Source organism: Sardina pilchardus, chromosome 14, assembly GCF_963854185.1.
Source record: "Sardina pilchardus chromosome 14, fSarPil1.1, whole genome shotgun sequence".
Classification (NCBI taxonomy): domain Eukaryota; kingdom Metazoa; phylum Chordata; class Actinopteri; order Clupeiformes; family Clupeidae; genus Sardina; species Sardina pilchardus.
Window position 1 is genome coordinate 28,161,369 of NC_085007.1, and position 23,029 is coordinate 28,184,397.

Here is a 23,029-nt window from a genome sequence, read left to right on the forward strand (position 1 = left end):
CATGGATAATGACTGCACAAGTGTATACCTGGTAGTTTTGGCAGGTATTTTGACTATTTTGAGGCCTGGGGCTGTGAGGTAATTCCGTTTCCGCTCCCCCAAATACTGCCATGTTCTCTCAACAAATCTTGAGAGAAGGGGTGCTGCGAACGGCTGCGACTACGGGAGGTGCGATTCAGGATTCACCGCGGGAAGTAAGCAAGCTTCACGCGCACAGATTTTGACAACTGCTCCATGCCTCGTGCAAGACGCATACACCGGGTCAACTCATTTTTGTAATACCGTGAGATCGCATTGAACGCTTTTGGTTGCACGTAGTATCACATTTAACGGTCCCAGTAACCAAACTGGAACAGTGCTAAAGTGGACTAACGTTAGCTATTTGGTGTGTTAGCGTCCTTTCCCTCTGCTGAAGTTGCCCCGATGGCGAAAAACACACTGTCTTCTCGGTTTAGAAAGGTGGACATTGATGAATACGATGAGAACAAATTTGTGGATGATCACGATGAAGCAGCGGATCAACAGGGACCAGACGCCGTGGAGGTAGACAATCTCATAAGGCAATATCCTTTGGAGTTAACCGTTATTGAACTGTGTGAATGATTCCAAACAACTCGATAAACGAACCAACCTCTTAGCTGCTACCTTACCTCTGTAATATTAATGTTGTTGTTAACGTTAGCTAGCTTGCTGGTTAGGTCCTTACAGTGCGCAACGTTACATTTTAAATCAACAGTGCTGTGCATGTGTCTGATTTATATGACTGTTGCTCAGTCTGTCCTGAGTAGAAAGGTGTGTACACAAGTATGTTGGAAAATTTGACGACCTGTAAATGCGCGTTTATGAGTGCAGCTGCAGATTAGTCTGACCCAGTGTTGTCTCTATTAACGTTAACCAGGTTAAAAAGTCTTTCAAAAATCCCTGTTGAAAATTAAACAATACAGTGCGCTGCGCAGTTCACTCTTGTCGAGAATACCAGCTAACAACTTGTCCACCATAAATAACTGTAATACAAGAGAGAGAACTGCGTGGAGCTTCTACAAACTGAAGTTGTAACTTATGAAGGTGGATGTTAAAGAGTTCATTTTCACATTGACGTTAGTTAGCTCATTGCTACTTCACATGTCAGACTCAACAACATGGGTTCTTTTTTCCAGTTAGTGGTTAGTTCGCACTTTGGTGGCAGCTAGTTGTACTAATACATACATCCAATGACTTGAAACGATAACTGAAGCGGTATGTAAGCGTGTGTTAACGGGGCATTTTGGTTACTGTTGGAATATGGTTGCATTTAGGACTCCGTAGGTCAGTTAGATTTGGTCATTTTATCTGTTTGTCAGCTGCCAGAAATCCTATTCTGGCCTTGATTTCCCTTGATATAGTCCCTCAACAATATGCCTACAATCTAAATATAGGTCTATAACAGGGTAAGAGGCTGGTAGAGAAGTATTTATATTTTATTGAAAGCATTCTCAGGTATCAAGGCTGAGGCTCAGAGTACAGTATGTGATGAACTACCTAATGATCACATTTTATTTGTGGCGCTGATGTCATTGCACATATTATGTTTAACAAGCTCATACTTTTCCCTCCATTACTAAAACTGCTCAGACCAGGCTTGTATTTGTATTTATGGTCTCCATGGAACAGGTGTCGTTCAGACACCCTCAGTGACTTAACTTTAGCCCCATTGTCCTAGAAACAGTAGGCTAGGGTCACCAAAGAGGTGAATTGTGGTCAAGACACCCGTAACTTGATAGGGAACTCCGACAGAACCTCTCCCTGTGCATCCATCTGAGTGAACAAAGGGCAGAGGTGGTGTCAAGTTTTGAATCCTCATTTGCCAATCTGTGGTCTAGAGCGTGACAGCACAGCTGAAGGCTTATCATTTGCATACAATCTCTCTCCTTTTTTTCCCCTTCCTTCCTTCATGTGGGCCCCTGACATTGCAAGTTCTTGATGATGCTGGTGATGATATCTAGGGCACCTGTGGTTCCTGAACTAACTGGCTAAGCCCCTGAGACCTGGCCCACTCCCAGCAGCAAGACGCTAATAAAATGGAGATGAATAATTATAGGGTTAGAGAGATGAAAAGGTTCTCATCTTCATGTGTGGTCTTGATGCGTCGAAAAAAAGGCTGAAGGGCATATTTGAAATCTCAAATTTACTAAGGTGCAGGCCTGATAGAGTTCAGGCATGGTGCCTGAATTTAGGCTTGAGCTCAGCCATGTACGATGTCAAGAAAGGCTATTCTCTATATTGTCTTTTGGATGTATAATTTCAGGCACAGATAATTTCCTGTCTATCAGCCCTGTAGGTGTATGTAGGTGTGTGTACTGATGCATAGTGTCTATATCAACAAATGCAATCATGAATGAGCTCTGGGCCCTTAGAGAAACCCTCTCCCACTCATACACTCAGGGATGCTCACTGCGACATACACTGGGAAGAAACACCACTATAGAATGAATGGCAGGCCTGGCAGTCAGCTCAACTAGCTCCCACCCAGCACGTCAGGAGAGGAGCTGAAAGGTGCTGACTCGTCTTGCAGTCCTCTTCTGTCCCAGACTCTGCGGTGTCGGTGTGCTCCGCCAGCGCCAGGTCAGTCACTCACTGAGGCGTACACCTGACCTGCAGCCTTGGCACCTTCCTGTGTGACCTGTGGGCTGAGGCCAGGTGAGCTCATGCGGGTGGACTGCAGCGCTGGGCTACCGTACATGTCGCTTGTTCTGGTAGGCTGTTTTATTTTTTTCTTGCTTGCTTAGCAGGTGGAACAGCTATAAGGTCATGGGTGTGTTTTCTCAGGAAGCTAAGGACCTCCTTACACCAAACAACTTTGACAAGACTTTGGGAAGGATTCTTGAAAGATTGTAGTATTTTGAGTAAAGCTTGAATGGGGGGCAATAGTTGAAAGACTCCAATCTGTCAAGAATCTTTCCCAAATCTTGTGGACAAGATCTTGTGGATCTCTCCCAAGTGTTGTGGCCAAGCCAGGTCAAAAAAGCTAAGGGTAGAGGTGTGCCAGAGATAATCAGTCAGCCCCCAATTCTCCAGTCTTCAGACCACCACACAGATGTCTTTACTGGTCAAAGATGTTGTGCAGAGTCAACGCTTTGCCTATGAAATGACCGCTACTTGGCAGTTCACACCCTGTCTGTCTTTGCCACTGTTATTGACTCTCTCCTCCCCTAAACACAAAGCATGCCCAGTGTAAATAAGGGCCTGGAGCCCTAGACGAACAGCTGGTGCAAGTGTCTCATCACCAAGCTCTCCGCTCCCCCCTCCATTCCTCTCCAATGTCACAGTCACAAGGCCTGTGCTTCTGAAACAAACGTGGCTCTTCTGAAGGTTTATTTTCGTGCTTGGGCTATATGTGTCCTCTAGACAATGCTTCTAATTTGTTATGAATCAAAAGTAATGCTACTTGTTCTGGACTCCCTGGAGGTTTCAGCTGAAAGTTTCTCTGTGTTGTATGCAAACCGGTGCAGCCTCTGGAGACCTGTGTCCTAAACTGTAGGGACGTGGGTACTTTTCTGGCTTTACCGCTGAACAGGAAAGGGCTGTTGAAAATGCAGGGTGTGATCTCTGTAGATAAGACTTTCAGTTTTACATGGAGGAGGTGGCAGCGCTTCAGCCTGGGGGGGTTTTCCTGCCTCTGCGTGCCTATTCCACAAGTCCACATCACCACTGAAGCCTTTTATAACCTCCATTATTATGGCTCTCTCTGGTAAAGTGATCGAGAAGGCAAGGGGAGAGCTTGTTTGGCTCTAAGGCACACACACCAGGGTCATGCGCCGTGTGTATTTTTAGCCGCACTCTGCAGCTGTTTAACCGCCATTCATATTTTCCCCATGAATGTAATGGGAATGGTTCAGCACTGAACTGGTTGTGTGTCTTCTGTTTTGGGTGGGCTGGTTGCCCTGTGGCACAAGACTGCCTTGTGGCTCCAGTTGTGGGCTGAGGGCCAGCACGAGTCAGGCTGGCTCTGGGAATACGATTTGTCCTCAGCAGAGACGCCTCCTCCCAGATCTTTCCACATTCCTCTGTGTGTCGTTGTGCTCCTCGCGTTGTGACCTATTAGGCGTGTGTTTTGGCGCGATTTCACTGCAGGCCAGCACAGGGCCAACTTTATCAAGCACTTTATCAAGATGTCAAGCAGAAGGTTCAGAGATTTAGCCTGTGTGCCATAAATGTGTAGGACAGATTAAGTTTAGCCAAAGCACGAACCAGGTCATATGAAATGTATTCCTGTGTATATTGTAGCAAGTGACTGCCCTTGTCCTAAGGCTCCTTAACCAACAGCAATGTACGGGGGACATGATGACAGCCTTCCACATCGCCCTGAGAAACCCGCCCCTCAACACCAAGAACCCTGCAGTAAAGGTACGACACGACAGCCAAGCGCCAGAGAAAGAGAGAGAGTCCACGTTCAAAAAGCAACGGAAAAGTGTCCCACAGTGGAGTCATGTGTAGTGTTCTAGAGCACTTTTGAATCCAGCAGTGTGCAGCTGGTTAGTGTCACATCAAACCATGGCATGATTTTCAACTTTGTTTCAAAAGCATTGTGCTGTTGCTAGCACTGATGACTAATATTTGATTAAGCTTTTCAGAAAATGATCAGCCAACAGTGCAGACAGCACATTTGTTTTCTGTGCGGCTAGTCATCCTTTTGCTGTCATGAACGTGTGCTCTCGGGGAGTGTGTGTGTGTGTGTGTGGACTGAGAGGGCGTGACTGAGGGGGTACTGACTCAGTCACTGCTTATCACTTCCTGAGCCACACCAAGGTGTGAAGAACACGGCCCAGGACTTGCTCATCTCACACACATGGGCATACGTCATCGCAGCCTTTCAACAGAACTCTCTGATGCACTACAGTACACACATGCTCTCTTTGTCAGTACCATATCACATTTTTTCTTCAGGCGTAAATGAAAAGTTGTATTGGTTTGTTCATATTATAGCACATAACCTATAGCTTATATATACTATAATATCCCATACTGACATTGTACAGTTTAATAAAATACAGCAGCAAAGCGATCTATAAGCCAAAGACAGACACATGGAAATGTATTGAAACCCCTTGTAATGAATGTGTTTACTTCCTACATGGTTGCCGCCACATCAGGAGCGAGCTCAGGCAGTAGTAATGAGGGTGCTGACGTCCTTCAAGAGCAGCGACATCGAGCCAGCGGTCAAGTCGCTGGACAGGAACGGCGTGGACCTGCTCATGAAGTACATCTACAGAGGCTTCGAGAGGCCCTCAGACAACAGCAGCGCTATCCTGCTGCAGTGGCACGAAAAGGTGAGACAGGCCCGCCCAGGCCCTTCTGGGTCTTACTTAAGTATCAACAGACAATGGCCGGCTTTCCCAGATTCGTTAAGAAGCTCTCAAGTGCTAAGAACTTCTTAGGAGCACTCTAAGAACGTTCTAAGAATGCTCCTAAGAAGCTCTTAGCACTTAAGAGCTTCTTAACGAATCTGGGAAACCCGGCCATTTACAGTGATGTTCCTCATCTCTTTGATATGCTTGCTGTAGTTTGTAGGTCTGCATTATTTTAGCGTTCTATCTCCGTCCCGGCTCACAGCATGCCAGGTTGAAGTTATTGGTGTAAATGTAATAATAATGCTTCAATCAGCCAAAATAAGGTGTTTGTCTAAGTGAGAGTGGCACTGCTGAGTTCAGTTGTTGTGTAGAGCTAGATGCGAGACATAACGTAACAGTCATGGTAAATATATACAGAAAGCAGCCCACTGTGATGCTGTAATCAATCCCACACTTCCAGGAGCCGCTGGTGTTTGCCAGTGAGTTGAGTGCCCGTGGCCATGTCTCTATGGGTGTGGGATTTCTCCCGTGCTCAGGGTAGCAGGAGATGGTTGCTTTAACCTCTCGTGTTATTGCATCAGCGAGTCTGTTGTGAGCTGCGAGTCTTCAGAAGTCTCTGGTGGGATGTGTTGACTACGCTGGTGGCTAATTGATGAAGATGTAGCAAGTCTTGTGTTCTCGCTCTCCACAGTCCAATGCACATGTCAGACTCTGAGAAAGAAATATAACAAAACAACGTTTCAAAATGAACAGATACATTTCAAAATTATTAGTCCTCAGTAAAAGGGAAGTTGAAGACTTTCTTCTTTTTTGTATTGTCTCATGAACCTCTGACCTCAGGGATTGTGGTGCAGTGACGGTCAGCGGCTCCTCTGGGCTGATTGTGCTCTGCTGGTGTTTTTTGGGCAGCGTTTCCCATTATTCAGCAGCTCTTCAGCTTGGCTGTCCGCCGCTCATCAACCGGCACGCTATTTTAGTGATCGATGGACAGCTGTCAATCCTTTTTCCAAGTGGCGCTTTTGCAATACAGCAACGGGGCAAATGTTGTGATTTGTGTAGAACGGGCATAAAAGGGGATTTTCTTCATTACAGAAGTGTATTCAAAGTCACTCTTGGAGTTCAGTGCACACATACTAAATGAATGTATGTGAATGTAATGAGTACATGTGTACACCCAAATACTCACATGGGGCAGTGGATCGGTCAGGTGTTGGTCAAAATCCATTCATCAGTAGAGTTCAAAAGGTCACTGTTCCCCAGTCTCTCAGTTGGCACTGAGCAAGTGCCCTACGTGATTATTTTTCTGCCGAATCTCCCGTTTTCCCCTCATCAAAGAGCAGGAAGGGCTTTCTGTAAACACGCTTTGTGCTGCCGCCGCAGGGCTGCAGGGATGCTGCTGAGTTTTCTTGTCTCATGTCTCCTCCTGGGACCCAGCTCAGAGAGTCCGCATCCCAGAGTTCTCCTGTCCTGTCCCGTCCTGTCCTGTCCCGGGCCGACCCCCCCCTCAGTCTCCTGCCCTCCAGTGTAGGGAGAGAGAGAGAGCGCCTCTGGCTGCAGTGGATTATTATTCGTTTATATCATTCGTGATTGACGGAAAGGCTCTGCATGTCATTGGAAATATTTCAGTGTAATGAATGATTTATTTGAACTGAATTGAAGTTGTCTGTCTTGTTTTGTCTCTCCATCCATCCCTCCATCCCTCCCTCCTTCCTTGTCTCTCCTCCACACCTTGCACACAGGCCTATGCTGCAGGAGGCCTAGGGTCCATTGTGCGGGTTCTGACGGCCAGGAAGACGGTCTGACAGGAGGCGTGTCCTTCAGGATGAGAGGCGGCGGGAGCGAGAAGCGAGAAGCGTCACGATGAAGCACTGACTGGGGAACAGACGAGGAGGCGCTCAGCCTAAGGGAAAGTAGATCATTCGTAATAAACAACACACACACTTTCTTCCCCAAGATGAAGACCCATCAAGCTATTCTGGAAAGCGTGGGGAAAAAATCAACAACAGCAACACTCACACTACGAGGAAATAACTATTATTTTGACGGACATTGATATGTACACAGTCGGAATGCTGTTTCTTGAATTGGGAGGGGAAAGGTTCATATATATATATAAATATATAAAATATAAATATATATACAGCAGCTTCATAAATTATTTGAGAAGTCAGTTGAAAATCATCAGCATATTGTGTGTGTGTGTGTGTGATTGGAAGGGGTGATGTGATTGACATGACTAGAGAAGAACAATGCTGTTAAAAAGGCAGCAGTAAAAATGCAACATTTAACTGTGTGAGATGCGTTAGACAATGTGGTGATTTAAAAACACTGTGTGTGGGTATGTGTGTGGGTGTGTGTGTGTGTCTAAGATTGTGTGTGTGTGTGTGTGTGTAGAAGAATTAAAGCCTGACAGTTGGTGAGCATATTTGTATGTGATATTGGATGAAATCAGTGTTTAATAATCGATTTTATTTTATTTTTTTCTTGTCCCTCATTCTCATGTTTTGTACAGAGAGAAGTACATTTAATATAAAGTTCTGGAGCTGTATTTGGACACACAGAGGGCAGTTGTACAAAGGGGGAGGGGGAGGGGGGTGAGGGTGGGTGGGTGGGGCGGGGGGGTTCATTGTAAAGTGCCTGCAGTAATAAAGCTCATGGATCATCACCATACTGAAAGACTTCTCATTAATTTAGTGGTGTCCATAATCTTCACTATTTGTCCCGTGCAGCTGATAAGATATAGCTCAGTCATTGCAATGCGCACACATCTGTGTGTGCTCCCACTATCACTTAGTTACTCCAGAAAAGTTGTTTCACGTCTGTGGGTTGGAGGGGGACAGGGAGCAATTTCTTCATTCCCCAAAGATGTTCATTCATTCTAAATACTTTCTCTCCCTTTAAGTTAGCTGGCTGTGTGAGGACATCCTACCTACAGTATGGCCTGAATAAAGGTGATTTGGAGTGTTTATTTTAGTGTGACCTGCTGGCAGCGAGAGCTCTTCTCTTCTTCTCTGCTCCATCCACTGCTCAAGCACAGCCCTGCGTGCTGCCCTACTTTCCTTATTGGGGGGGGAAAAAGACACCAGGCGTGAGGATCCACAGAGGTGCAGTGAGATGGAGGGAGAGAGGGAGTGAGAGAGAGAGAGGGAGAGAGAAAGCAAATGAGACTTTCAAACTTTGTGGCTATAGATACAACTTGTCAGTTCCAAAAGAACACGTTACTCAGAGTTTTTTTTTCAAAGCGCTAGTCTTTGAATAAAATGTCTCATGATTGTCATCTGAAAATCTGCACTGAACACACAACACATGTTCAATAAGGAAAAAGGAGTCATGTCCCAGTCTTTTGGCCCATAAATCCGCAGAACTAATGGTTATGTGTATGCCCTTAGAACATGATCTTGCTGCTGTTGCGTTTTCTTTGAAATTGGGTTTTACGGCCACCTGCTCTCCTGACTTGCACTTGATTTATCCTTCCAGAAAACAGCTATCAGCTCAAACCAAGCTGAAGACTACACACACTGCCTCTGCTGCCCAGAGTGTCATTCCATTGAACAATAGCAAAAGCCACACAGCAATGCAATGCTAGCAGAGGCTAAAGTACCCCTGCCATTCAGGCCATCTACAATGGCTCTGGTTCTTATCAGAATGTGGCACGCGAGCCATGCCGTCGGTGCCCTCTTAACTCTCCTCGCTTGTCATCTGAAAAGCGGCCCTGGCAAAGAGACCCAGTGTTGGCCGGAGCCCCCCCCCTCGGCTCACCGAACCCCACCCCGTCACTGACCCCGTTTCTCCTGTGAGAGCACTCTCCCTGGAGAACAGACAGGGCATTACAGGGCGCCGGACGAGCGGAGATAGAGATGAAAGGATGGTTGGCGTGGCGATGAGGAGGAGGAGGGAGGGAGGGAGGAGAGGGGAGATATGAAAAGACGCCCAGACGCATGAGGCTTGTGAATGTTTGATGAGAGGGAGCGGGGATCTGGGATCCTGTTACTCCAGTGGCTGACACCGCGGTGCCCACAGATCAAACTCGCTACCAATCAGCGTCAGCTGCCCACCCCAGGCTCAACACTGGCACAGAGCTCACATCAGCTCTCCAGCCACAGCACAGAGCACCGAGTTCTTCTCATTAGACTGGAATACCTCTGCATCATGCACACTTTATACACGCTCATTAAGTAAAGTGTAACACACATCTTTATCCAGCGGTAATTAGCTGTAAAATATAAATAATTATATTTTTGACTAAAAGATTTTCATTTGGTAGGGTACTCGTTGTGCATGTTTAGGCACTATCTCCAAGAGACTGCCTTAGTGGATGCTTTGCAGTGTGTAGATATAAAACACTCCCCATGGACAGGTGCTTCAGTGAGAGCGTGAGGATTTCTGATCAAATAAGGCTGTCACCTCTACAGGGTGACAGCACAGAAGTACTCGTATGAAAATATATAATTTATCTTTCATCTAAACCTAGATCCCACCTTCAATTCTGTCACATCAAATGAGTAAATGTTTGTAAAATGCTCAGTTTCACAGGGGGGTGGGGGGAGAAGAAACCATGGTTGATGATGTAATCGTTTGCCCTCATGATTCTGATGACATCTCTTGAAAAGATAGTCACTCCAGCGACCTTTTCTGACAGGTGAGAACTGCAGTTACACTTTAACAGAACTGCTCTGAGCTGCTGAGGTGATGGATGACTGAAGATTACTTTACAGTGGAAAGGCTAATGGACCAAATGGCTCATTAGTTCACCAGCACTAATAACCATCAAAACCAACATTACAAAAGTGAAATAAGCATTATGCTCACACACGCATTAAACAAAACAGTCATAAAGTTTTAATAGTTTTAAATAGCATTCTGAAAAAAGAAAAGCTTGCATGTTTTGGTATTGTCACATTTCATTTTTTTTCTTGTCCTTTTTTTATCTTAACAACAATAACATCAAATATAAGTTTGGCAACAAATGGGACACAGCACATATAGAATAAGTGATAAAAACACAGATGGGTGGACAATGCAAGTCAATTCAACTAGCAACTATAGAAACCCTTAACTTATAAAGAAAGAGTATTCTGACCATTACATCACTTGTGAAATCGTTCCCTCCCACAACAGTAGGAACCTGTAGAAAAATCACCCGTACTAATCAAGTAACACTTTAGCATAGGCCTAGACTCACTACAAGACAGGCATCGTAACCCAGCGCTTTCTAACAGGTTGTTATTCAACATTTTCTGTTGCACATCTCATTTTTCCCTTTAAACATGGGTACATCAACAAAAGATCTTGCGCTCTTTTTTTTTTGTTGTTGTTGGTAGAAAAATGTGTCATGAACAAAGTGTCAGAAGCCTGGCTTACGACTCATGGAGTAGTGTTCTCTGCCGATGCGAAACGAAAGTGTTACGAATTGTGAGTTCTCTTTAACGCAAAAAAAGGGGGCAGCTGTTTTCATCTCTGCTTCATCTCGCTCGAGTCTGAAAAGTTCCAGTTTGGTCATACGCAAAAGTAGGAGGTGGGAGCAGATGTGTGCATCTAGCCTGTGCTTATTTTCCCTCCAGTGTCCTTTCGGCCCTCGCAAGGGCAACAAGTCCCCACGCTGCCATACTAACCAGGATGTGTGTAGAGTGTGTGTAAAAAGTCATAAGTAGGTCACTGATGAGGACCTGGAGGACCTTGCTTTCTGATGACACCCTGGGGCTGGTAATGCACAACTAAACAAGAGGATAGACGATTCTGGGATGAGACTTCAGAAATCAAATCGGTTTCCTCTAGAGGCGGTGCGTCTTCTTCCATGTCCTCACGTCCATCGGTAAAAGTAACGAGGGGGGAAATATCTGCTAGACTACTGGGGACTAATTCTGGATTTCTCCAGTTTGGTTCACAGGGACTGGAATATTTCAGAAGAATATTGTGGCTGATTAAGTCTGGCAGTGATTGGGTGTGTCTGCGGGTGTGAAGTCCATGTAGGCAAATAAAAATGTGACAAAATTGGGGGGGGGGGGGTGGGGGTGGGGGCAAGATTAAACAACAAAACACATTAAAAAGTCAATCAAAATGCTACATGCCATGTTTTTCAAGACATACAAAAATGTTCTAAAAAGGCATATTAGAATTGATATGAATCACAGAGGAAAAGGGTTGTTCGATATGCCATAAGTGTGCATGTGTTAGGAGGGCTGTGGGGGGGTGGGGGTGGGGGCTCAGTAAAAGAGGAAGGTGCTGGAATGTTGGATCGACTGGCTGAGTCTTGTGCTTCCAAAGAACAGAGCTACTAGTCCGTGTCTTTCAACACAGCGGAGCGTGGAGGGAGCCTGCTCACGCTGTGACGCTCAGACACACAGACATGCTTGCAAACGTCCAGTCCAATGGGGAACAGTAACACTGGGGGGGGGCAGATGGGACGCAGGTCTGTGCAGCAGGCTCAGTCCTTCCTTTCACTGGAGCTTGGTCTGTGTGCACTGTGGAACAGTGGACACGGAGCTTCCAACCAAGGCTACAGAGTGCTCCATGCACATGGGGTGAGTATAAGACAATTGTGTTAGTTATTGTGGTCTCTGACATGCCTCTGACATTACCAACAGCACAACAAACAACATCAGGTCAAACTTCAGTACAAGTAAAGTGCAAGGCTATTATTATTATTATCATCATCATCATCATCATTATCCTCCTCATCATTATGCTAACAATTTCTTTTCCATTTGTGAACAATATCACAAGTTAAATAAACAAAACCAACGGAAAAAAAGAGGCAATTAACATTAAGCTGCCCTATATTCCCCTGCCGGGATGGCCCAATTCAAACTCAGGAAATTAAAAAGCAACGGAGTCAGCGGCAGTCTCTTCATTGGGCTCATTTTCAGGATGTCCTTGGAATGTAGGCTGGCTGCAGTGAGCCGAATACAACAGCAGAGGGCGCAGTGGCATGACAGCGTCGTAGTTCATTCACAAACTTCAGATTTAGGGGGTGAAAAGGGTTTGTGTGTATGTGTGTGTGTGTGTGTGTGTGTGTGTGTGTGTGTGTGCGCATGTGTGTGTGTGGTGTAAGGATGGGGACACTGTCTGGGCCAACTGCACAGCACCATCTCTTCACAATTCTTCTACCAACAAAGAAACCTCAGCTACATGAAAGACAGAAATAAAAACATCTTGCAGCCTCACATGTTCATTTTTTTTCCTTGTCTATACATTTATATACATATCTATATTTGTATATATAGGGATATTTGCTTTTGCTCGCCACCCTTCCGCAGAGCTGCAGAAACAAGATAATCCTTTTGGATAGTATAGTCCACCACATATACATCGGACAGCGGAATATAAAATCGGTTCTATGGACAGGGACACACTACTGGCAAACGTGCTAAAATATCCTCCTCGGTGGAATATACCATTTTAAAACTCCACAAACGTTTAGACGACACACACGCCCTCTTAAATGTATCCCAGTGCGGCGAGGAGCCATGGACTGGAGGGCTCGGGGAGTCGCACCACAACAGGGCTGTGGCTCAGGTTAGTCAGACTCCAGATAGTACAGAAGAAGAAGACAAAATGGCGTTAAGAAACTCAAGAGAACCAAGAAAGGCAAGCCATTAACAACAGAGTGTCAAAGACAGTAGAATGCACATGCAGAAGAGAAGAAGCCAGAGGGTGACAAGGCGTGTAAACTTTGCGAACATATAGAGTCTGAGGACGACTGGAGGAATGAAGCTGAATTCAAAACAGGCAGTGGTGTCTTTCCAGAATGTTCCCTCCATTCTAGCGGCGATTCGTTTCTCTACCCTGTTCTCAATGTGTCTATTCTGCATTTCTTTACAGCTATGGGTTAGAGAGCTATAGAGAGCTTCGCTCGGCCATCTTTGACTGTTTCCATTACCACTGCTTCAAGTGTCTTGAGATGTTAACTAAAAAGTGGATCGTAAGGTCGAACATTTCCACAGGAAAACATTTGGCAAAGAATAACCTAGCACTAAATGAGAAGATTAGATAAAACGGCAAAGTTCATTCAGAAGAACTATGCAAAGATCTGAACATAAATGTTTACGTTTTTGTCTGTAAAGTATGTGTATGTGGGTTTGTGTGTAACGTCGTTGTGTGTGTGCATGTATGTGTGTGTGTGTGTGTGTGTGTGTGTGTGTTCTACTGTAGATGTGGTCAATAGTTATCCAGCGCGCCGTCACAGAACAGGTTCTGTACGTCCAGCATGGCCGCTAGGTCGTGCACGTGTTTCTGAAGTGCGGTGTTCTCCACTGTGTCTTGTTTTGGAAGCTGGGGGTAAGAATCCGGAAAGCTCCGAGACTCCTTCAAGAGCACAAAAAAGAAAAAAACTTGTCACCAGAAGTTATTTCCTTAAACACCAAGCGTGAGAGAACATCTCTAAATGTAACAAAATGTGTAAACGTAATCCAATTAAAACAGTTGCAGCACACAGTACTTGTACAAGCTCAAATTCAAACAAGCAACGATAGATAACTTTGTATTCATATGAATGGATATTGCAATAAGATTCCCGTTGACATTTTTCATGTGCCTCAAAAGACACAAAAGGGCTTAGGGGCTCAGGAGTCTATAGATTTGTACTCAGGTGCTCTTCTGCTACGGATGAGGTGATAATCCAAAAGTAAAATTAGTTTGCAGAGGCACTCTGAGATTTTAGAAAATATAAAAAAGCCTTTAGTAGTACATGGCAAGCACTGGGTTTTTAAAAGCACATGGGCCCACACGTTGCGGCCATATTGGCCTTCATCAGGGCATGGTACAGTCTAAGGCTGGAGCAGACGCGCTCTTACCCGGAAGAGCTTGTGCAGTCGGAGGGTCGCCGAGCAGAACACAAACCGGATCATCAGCAACCTCAGGAACTCATCCCCATAGAACTGCAAGAAGGCTTGGTCTGCATGCACACACACACACACACACACACACACACACACACACACACACACACACACACACACACACACACACACACACACACACACACACACACACACACACACACACACACACACACACACACACACACACACACACACACACACGTAGGACATACTTGAGCACAAGCAAAATGGAATGGCTTCCTTCACATGAACAGCATCATTGTGAGCTGTGCTATACATCTAACCTGACTCTCGCCAGATCCTTGTAGTTCGCTGACCTCCACACAAGGATCTGGGACTTCTCGAGATGTATTTAAGAAGGCGGGCCCTTGATGTGATTGGATAAACCACTTATCTTGAATGACGTGCTAGGCTACTTCAAGCTCTAGCCAAACCCGGTCGGAAGAAGAGCGAAAACATCCTTGCCACCAATAAATGCCTTCAAAAACGTTCTCTGTTCATCTTTTAAAGAATGAATATTCGATAGATTCGACAAAACAGTTGAAATAGCAGAATCAATGTCAGCACACGACTCCTCACTGCGCGCCGCCATTGTTGTTTGAATCAGACAGTCGGTTCTGCGCTAAGTCACATCTATGAAATCCCATCCGGCGATCCTGATTGGTTCATTATAGTGCATGAAAATGCACTATACTGTTCTTCCTAGGCTTCTTCTTATTATAGTGCATGAAAATGCACTATCTTGTTCTTCCTAGGTTTCTTATTATTAGAGTGCATGAAAATGCACTCTACTGTTATCCTGTTTCTTCTTATTATTTTTATTTATCTTCTAACGTTTTTGTGCGTCCAATTCAGCTTCAACCGTTTAACGTAGAAACTTCATTCAAACTGCGCTGCGTAGGTCTTACTTAGGTGACTTCAGCTATGTATTTTTCAACTTTGTAACTTTTATACTTTTTGAACTATTAAATAAAAACTATTAAAATTTCCCCCATAGACTTAACATTGTGATTATGACATCATAATAGGGCAATTAGAATCTTATGCCAGATGGCCAGTCCAGGTGCAGCAGCTCTCTCTCTCTCTCTCTCAGGCTTAAGCATACAATCTCATTAAGACTACAGATCCTGTTTCATACTTCCTCTGTCCACAACTGTTTCAAAATAAAAGTCCTCACTGCAATAACACACTATTAAATCATTTAACCATTGAAACTACTCAACTATTTAACTGTTCAACCATTCCAACTGTCAGTTATCATCAACTATGCCTCCAGTCAACTACATGAAACCTCCATGTACCTAGCAACCAACATAGCAACCATTAAAATTAAGCGTTTATGACCGTTTCCATAGCAACCAACATGATTTTACTACAGTAACTTCTTTATTCCTGATAGTGGCCACCATAGATACCCTATCAACAAATGTTTCAAAATATAAGTCCTCACTAGCAAGTCAGCTAGTTAATATGGTTAGCATTGTTAGCATAGTTAGCATTTTTAGCATAACTGCTAGAAATGATTAGCTAAGTTAGCTAATCAACCTGGTTAGCATTGTTAGCATAGTTAGCATTGTTAGCATAGTTAGCATAACTGTTAGAAATGATTAGCTAAGTTAGCTAATCAACCTGGTTAGCATTGTTAGCATAGTTAACATTGTTAGCATTTTTAGCATAACTGCTAGAAATCATTAGTTCAGTTAGAACTTTACTGTCTACCTTCACACTCAGCTTTCTTTAAACTATGCAACCACCATCTTTACCCTAGCTACACCTTAGTAACTATATCTACATTATCTACTGTATCTATACATTTTTGCATTTTCATGCACTCGTAATTTCCCTGGAATTACATTCTCTAGTTATTCCACTTCTTCTTCTAACGCTCGCAATTCAGCTTGAACCGTTTAACGTAGAAACTTGATTCAAACTTTGCTACGTAGGTCTTACTAAGGAGACCTGTGCAATATATTTTTCAACTTTGTAACTTTTATACTTTTTAAACTGTAAATTAAAAACTATTATAACTATTATAACTGGGTTATACGTTGCTAGGTTACGGGGACGCTGGCGAGACACGCCGCTCCGTATGGCATCATATTTTTGTTTGTTTTGATGTAATTTTATGTTTTATTCTGTTCATTTTTTGTACTTATTTGTTTAGATAAATGTTCTTACTCTTTAATTAACGGTATTTTCGATAGTTTTGCGCTTTCCTTAGTCCTTATTTTGCTGTTTCAAGTTGGCTGTTGACACCAGTGAAAGTCCTATGACTCGAAGACCGCTGACGATTTTTGCCCTGGGCCTCTCACATCCTCCATCCGTGCGCTGCACCTCACCGTCTGATCAGGACAGCTGAGCTGAGGACCATATGGCTACCAACCGCGGGCGATCGATACCAACTGCGGGCGTTGCTGCCGCGACTGCCGATCGAGCTGCTGCCTGTCTGGATCGAGCAGCGCTAACGTTGGAGGCCAGGGACAAAATGCTGCTGACCTGCAGGGTCGCTCTCGACTTCAGGCTGCTCGGTGCTTCGGCTGCTTGTGCCTCAGCTTCTGGTGTTGTCCAGACGGCCTGCCTGCGCTCTGCCTAGCGAATTCCGCCGGGTTGGTCTGATCAGCTACGGGACTGTGCAACATCTATTGCCCTGGGACTTTTCTCGGCCGTCTACTGATGCAGTCGATTTGGACTAAGTTGGCGTGGACTTTTCTCATTTTGTTTGCTTTTATTATTTATTTATTTGATTTGTGTTTGTTTGTCTGTCTTATATCTTAATCCATGTTATTTTATTATGTTAATTGTTGTTTGGTGTCTGTCTTTGTATGTCTTTGTATGTATGTCTTGGTGTCCGTCGGGTACGCAGGCGATTACGCCGCTCCGTCCGGCATCTTTTCTTGTGTCTTGTTATTTTGTAAATTTGTTTGTTCTTTGTTGCCACGGGTACGCTGGCGATTACGCCACTCCGTTCGGCACTGTCTGTGTATGGGTTCTGTGCACGTGAAATGCGCTATGTTTGTAGTGGTTGTCTAATGTCTGTCTTGATGTCTGTACAGGAACGCTGTGCGAATACGCCGCTCTGTCTGGCACCTGGCTATTTTGTGTCAGTTTAATTATTTGATTTTTGTATCTTTTTCTTTTTCTTGTTTTATTATTTTGATTATTGTTGTTATATGTTTTGTGACTCAGGGCATTGCTGTAAAAGAGCTTGATGCTCAGTCAATTTTCCCTGAATAAAAAACGGTTGATGATGAATCAACATTTTAACATGAATAGAAATCATTAGTTAAGTTAGAACTGGAATGTTTCATCTTTAAACTGTCTACCTTCACACTATCAACTCTCTGTAAACTATGCAACCACCATGTTTACCCTAGCTACACCTCAGTAACCATATCTACATTATCTATCTATTTTTGCATTTTCATGCACTGGTAATTCCTTGGAATTGCATTTCTAGTTCTTATTATTCTTCTTCTAACGTGTTTAATGCAGCTTCAACCGTTTAACGTAGAAACTTCATTCAAACGTTGTTGCGTAGGTCTTATTTAGGACATGTGTGCTTTGTATGTTTCAACTTTGTAACTTTTATACTTTTTAAACTATAAATTAAAAACTATTAAAATTTCCCCATAGACTTTACATTGGCCTCTATGACATCACAATCGGGTCGTTAAGCAATTAGAATCTTATGCCAGGTGGCCAGCCCCACCTGCAGCAGCTCTCTGGCTTTAAGCATACAGTCTCTCAGAAGACTACATATCCTGTTTACTGTTTCCTCTGTCCACAACTGTTTCAAAATAAAAGTCCTCACTGCAATAATACACTATTAAATCATTTAACCGTTGAAATTACTCAACTATTGAACTGTTCAACCATTCCAACTGTCAGTTATCATCAACTATGCCTCCAGTCAACTACATGAAACCTCCATGTACCTGGCAACCAACATAGCAACCATTAAAATTAAGCGTTTATGACCGTTTCCATAGCAACCAACATGATTATACTGCAGTAACTTCTTGTTTCCTGATAGTGGCCACCATGGATACCCTAACAACAAATGTTTCAAAATAAAAGTCCTCGCTAGCAAGTTAGCTAGTTAGCATGGTTAGCATAGTTAGCATTTTTAGCATAACTGCAAAAAATCATCAACTAAGTTAGCTAATCAACCTGGTTAGCATTGTTAGCATATTTAGCATAGTTAGCATCTTTAACATTACTGCTAGAAATCATAAGTTAAGTTAGCTAATCAACCTGGTTAGCATTGTTAATAAAGTTAGCATTGCTAGCATAATTAGCATTTTTAACATAACTGCTAGAAATCATTAGCTAAGTTAGCTAATCAACATTTTAACATGAATAGAAATCATTAGTTAAGTTAGAACTGGAATGTTTCATCTTTAAACAGTCTACCTTCACACTATCAACTCTCTGTAAACTATGCAACCACCATGTTTACCCTAGCTACACCTTAGTAACCATATCTACATTATCTATCTATTTTTGCATTTTCATGCACTGGTAATTCCTTGGAATTGCATTTCTAGTTATTCTTCTAACGCACGCAAATCAGCTAGAACCGTTTAACGTAGAAACTTCATTCAAACTGCGTTACGTAGGTCTTACTTAGGACATGTGTGCTATGACTTTTCAACTTTGTAACTTTTATACTTTTTAAACTATTAGTTAAAAACTATTACAATTTCCCCCATAGACTTAACATTGCTCATTATGACATCACGGCAGCAATTAGAATCTTACGCCAGGTGGCCGGCCACCTGGGCACCAACTGTCAGTTTCTCTGGCTTTAAGCATACAGTCTCTCAGAAGACTACATATCCTGTTCACTGTTTCCTCTGTCCACAACTGTTTCAAAATAAAAGTCCTCAGTGCAATAATACACCATTAAATCATTTAACCATTGAAACTACTCAACTATTGAACTGTTCAACCATTCCAACTGTCAGTTATCATCCACTATGCCTCCAGTCAACTACATGAAACCTCCATGTACCTAGCAACCAACATAGCAACCATTAAAATTAAGTGTTTATGACCGTTTCCATAGCAACCAACATGATTATACTGCAGTAACTTCTTTATTCCTGATAGTGGCCACCATGGATACCCTAGCAACAAATGTTTCAAAATAAAAGTCCTCACTAGCAAGTTAGCTAGTTAGCATGGTTAGCATAGTTAGCATTGTTAGCATAGTTAGCATTTTTAACAAAACTGCAAAAAATCATCAACTAAGTTAGCTAATCAACCTGGTTAGCATTGTTAGCAAATTTAGCATTGTTAGCATAGTTAGCATTTCTAGCATTACTGCTAGAAATCATCGGTTAAGTTAGCTAATCAACCTGGTTAGCATTGTTAGTAAAGTAGCATTGCTAGCATAATTAGCATTTTAGCGTAACTGTTAGAAATCATTAGCTAAGTTAGCTAATCAACATTTTAACATGAATAGAAATCATAAGTTAAGTTAGAACTGGAATGTTTCATCTTTAAACTGTCTACCTTCACACTATCAACTCTCTGTAAACTATGCAACCACCATGTTTACGCTAGCTACACCTTAGTAACCATATCTACATTATCTATCTATTTTTGCATTTTCATGCACTGGTAATTCCTTGGAATTGCATTTCTAGTTATTTTTTGCTCCCTTGAAGGAGTTTGCATTGCCCTCAATCCCAGACCCTTGTGTGGAGCTCAGCGAAACGCCTCTGGTGGAGCATGGCGGAACTACAAGGATCTGGCGAGAGTCAGGCTACTATACACCTGCTATGGAGCACAATGTTCATGTTAGCCTGCAACAAGTAACATAATAAAAGTAAGTGTGCTACAGTGTACAGAACGGCTGCAAATGTGCTACGGGTGTATATAAAACACAGACTATGTAAGCATGTGTGTGTGTATGTGTGGGTGTGCAAGTGCGCCCCAGACTGAGTGTGATGCGTGAGTAGCGGTGCGTACCTATGACCCGTGAGCGCGTGATGAGCTGGCCGATGTCGCGGTACACCTTGCGGAGGAACTCCTGGGCCTTCTCCCACAATCCCTGGCGCACGCTGCTGAGGCCGCACACCGACAGGAAGCCCATCAGGGGGTTGTACAGGAAGAGGGTGAAGAGGCTGCCCCGCTGGGACTGGTCTAACGGACACAACCGCACCACCACACAACCACCACACAACGTTAGAGACGCGGGCGAGGACGATGATGGGAGGTGTGGATTATAAAGCTTATCATCAGGGCAGAGTGGCAAGGGTGGATGTGTGTGTGCGTGTGTGTGTGTGTGTGGCAGACAGCATTGCAGATCTGTGTGAGGTAACCACAGAGTGCAGAGACAGCAGCGTCGTCCAGATATGTGGATATGTGCCATGATACATATTTAATCCGTTTCTAAACATGCTTAAAAATGCATGAGCTCACGTGTAACACGTCACATTGTCCTTTTAAACTTGAGCCTCTGGTTCCAGGCTCCTGTCTCTGTAGACATGGTTACGAATATCCCTGCAGGGAGTGTATCACCAAGTAGATATCTATGAAACACACACCTTGCATGCTCTTGGGGTAGACTGTAGGGGAGAGCAGGCAGACGATCGGCTGTCCAAAGAGATTTGTGAAATTCTGAGAAAAACATGAGAAAAACAGCATAAGACGCCACATAACACTGTGTGAATATTCCATTGTCACTATGAGATGGTACTGTAGACATCTTCTACTACGTTGTGTGAATATTCCATTGTCACTATGGGATGGTAGATATCTTCTACGCTGTGATTGGTCTCTCTTGATCCCTATGAGGCCCTATTTACATCATGCGCCTTTCTTTTTTTAGTATTTTTGCCTTTATTATTATAGGACAGTGAAGAGGTAGACAGGAAACAAGTGGGAGAGAGAGATGGGATGGGATCAGGTAACATAATAAAAGTCAGGACATGACCGCAGGCCGGATTTGAACCTGGGTCCCCGTGGGCACTCGGACCCGTATATGGTACGAGCGCTGTAGCCTGCTGCGCCACAGCGCCCCCGCCCCCATCATTTTTAATGAGGTGCTCCTCAGCTGACTCAAGCTTCACTCTCAGCTCTGTCCATCTGTGCTGTTGTGTTTTCTGCTACAGATGACTTCTCTTTTAGCTCATCTGATCTTAGTCTGAGAACGCAATCAAAACCTTTGAGTCTTAAAAGATTTATTTGGGGTCAATGGTGGTGTGCTTTCTATTCCAAAGAGTAACTCAAAAACATGTACACTTTATGTCTACCTTTGATGACAACTGTCATTATAAAAAAAAGTAATTCTAATACAACGTGATGGATACAGAATGGCAGTCTTTAGCAAAGCCCACCACTTCATTCAGTGGGTGCAGAGTAAAAACTAGCATCAATAAATAAAGGACACGTTCAAAAATGCATCTATTAATGATGATTCACTCTCTGCTCATGAACTTAAAATCTTTCTGGGTACCCATTACATCATAACCATCTTTCTGTTTATGAATAAATAATCTTTTTTTCCCCCCTTTTTTCAAGGCGGCTTAGAAAATGTAATGTGCCATTTTTGGCGGCATGAGCTCACCTTATAGGCTGTGCTGTTGGACGAGTCCACTACAACAAACAGGGGCTTCCTCGTGAAGGGGTACAGGTCACCAGGATGGAGGCTAAAGAAAGCACAACACACAGCAAAACACACCACGACAACACACACACACACACACACACACACACACACACACACAACATTTTCAGCACTCACTACAGACTTCTCAGCTCACAATAAAGCAGACCAGAGGTGCGTTCAAATTGGGCAAACAGTGGCAAACGGCATGTGGTGAATGTTTTCTTTGAACAGTTCAATTTGACCGATTTGGTGCTAACATTCCATTCTAACAGTAATTGCATTGTTGCCTTCATCAGACTCCCGTCCAGTTCCACTGTATGTTAGCGGAGCACTACCTCCTCAGACTGTTTGCGATTGTTGGCAAACATTCGCCGAAAACTTAAGGTTTACGGAAAACAGTTTGCAAACGTACGCAAACGTTGGCCTATTGTTTGCTCATTTTCACACACCTCTGATTGATGCGTGACTATGAGCAAACAGTCAGGTATTCCATGAGGAGAGACTCAGGCGTGGGTTGGATGTGATGTGGGAGGCAGCCGAGGGGCAGGCTTACCAGTGCATCTCTTTCTGGGCCTGGTTCCTCTTCTGGATGGTCTCTCCATTCACCACATCACGGTTGGTGTTGGTCAGCACGCCACCGACATCATAAGGGCCTGTGGGATTTGTAGTTTTATACATGAAATCACAACTACAAAGCGTAAGGGCCACAAAAGGGGCTCCCGACAAAGCTGAAGAACTCTCATCCAGTTCCTGACCTGAAGACCTAATCTGCCCTTAGAGCATGTTGAAGCTCAGTTCTAATGTTCTAAAGTTCACTTGACTTAAATCGACCAAACAACACGAGAACACTGGGATATGTAGTTCTCCCTCTTCTCTTAAACAGTGAGCTCTGAACATCAAGGCAGAAAAAGGAAAATCAATGGGCTTTTATGCACTGGCATGAATCGATAAGGCCCTGGATGGGACTGCTGTTTATCTAATGTAAGCAAAGGTAAGCTATTGATCTTAAGTGGGGATGCAGGGGGCGGGCCAGGGTGGGGGGGCACTGCATCTGAGAGGGGAGACTGCCATGGCACACTTTAGGAGTCGTGCCAAGTGGCCTGATCTAAGAGAATTAAGGTGTGTGTGTGTGTGTGTGTATGTGTGTGTGTGTGTGTGTGTGTGTGTGTGTGTTGGTGTGTGACATTTAAATGATCTCATGGACTCCAAACAACATACTGTAACTTCCCAACTATTAGCCGCAG

The 23,029-nt window shown here is 43.8% G+C and overlaps 2 protein-coding genes across 2 annotated transcripts in view; one reads left to right on the plus strand and one right to left on the minus strand.

Annotated features, from left to right (window-relative positions):
* Positions 1 to 104: 104 nt before the first annotated feature.
* Positions 105 to 7,903, plus strand: LOC134101155 (actin-related protein 2/3 complex subunit 5-like protein). Its single transcript, XM_062554739.1, has 4 exons — positions 105 to 563; positions 4,311 to 4,383; positions 5,130 to 5,306; positions 7,067 to 7,903. The coding sequence occupies exons 1-4, from the start codon at positions 424 to 426 to the stop codon at positions 7,127 to 7,129; spliced, it is 453 nt and encodes a 150-aa protein (XP_062410723.1). The 5' UTR covers positions 105 to 423; the 3' UTR covers positions 7,130 to 7,903.
* Positions 7,904 to 10,143: 2,240 nt separating this feature from the next.
* The window catches only part of scai (suppressor of cancer cell invasion), a 45,293-nt gene continuing 32,407 nt past the window's right edge, over positions 10,144 to 23,029 (minus strand). Inside the window, exons 12-17 of the mRNA XM_062554626.1 lie at positions 22,339 to 22,438; positions 21,744 to 21,825; positions 20,722 to 20,794; positions 20,144 to 20,317; positions 14,120 to 14,220; positions 10,144 to 13,631 (exon numbers count right to left, since the gene is read on the minus strand). Of these exons, the coding sequence (XP_062410610.1) occupies positions 13,485 to 13,631; positions 14,120 to 14,220; positions 20,144 to 20,317; positions 20,722 to 20,794; positions 21,744 to 21,825; positions 22,339 to 22,438 (677 nt within the window). The 3' untranslated portion in view covers positions 10,144 to 13,484. The remainder of the gene's footprint in view (positions 13,632 to 14,119; positions 14,221 to 20,143; positions 20,318 to 20,721; positions 20,795 to 21,743; positions 21,826 to 22,338; positions 22,439 to 23,029) is intronic.

Excerpts from the sequence above, each read along its gene's own strand:
- LOC134101155 (XM_062554739.1), top strand. The coding sequence starts at position 424 with ATGGCGAAAAACACACTGTCTTCTCGGTTTAGAAAGGTGGACATTGAT. Across the intron at positions 564-4,310 it reads GTAGACAATCTCATAAGGCA|GGGGGACATGATGACAGCCT; the intron begins ATATCCTTTGGA and ends ACAGCAATGTAC. Across the intron at positions 4,384-5,129 it reads CCAAGAACCCTGCAGTAAAG|GAGCGAGCTCAGGCAGTAGT; the intron begins GTACGACACGAC and ends CCGCCACATCAG.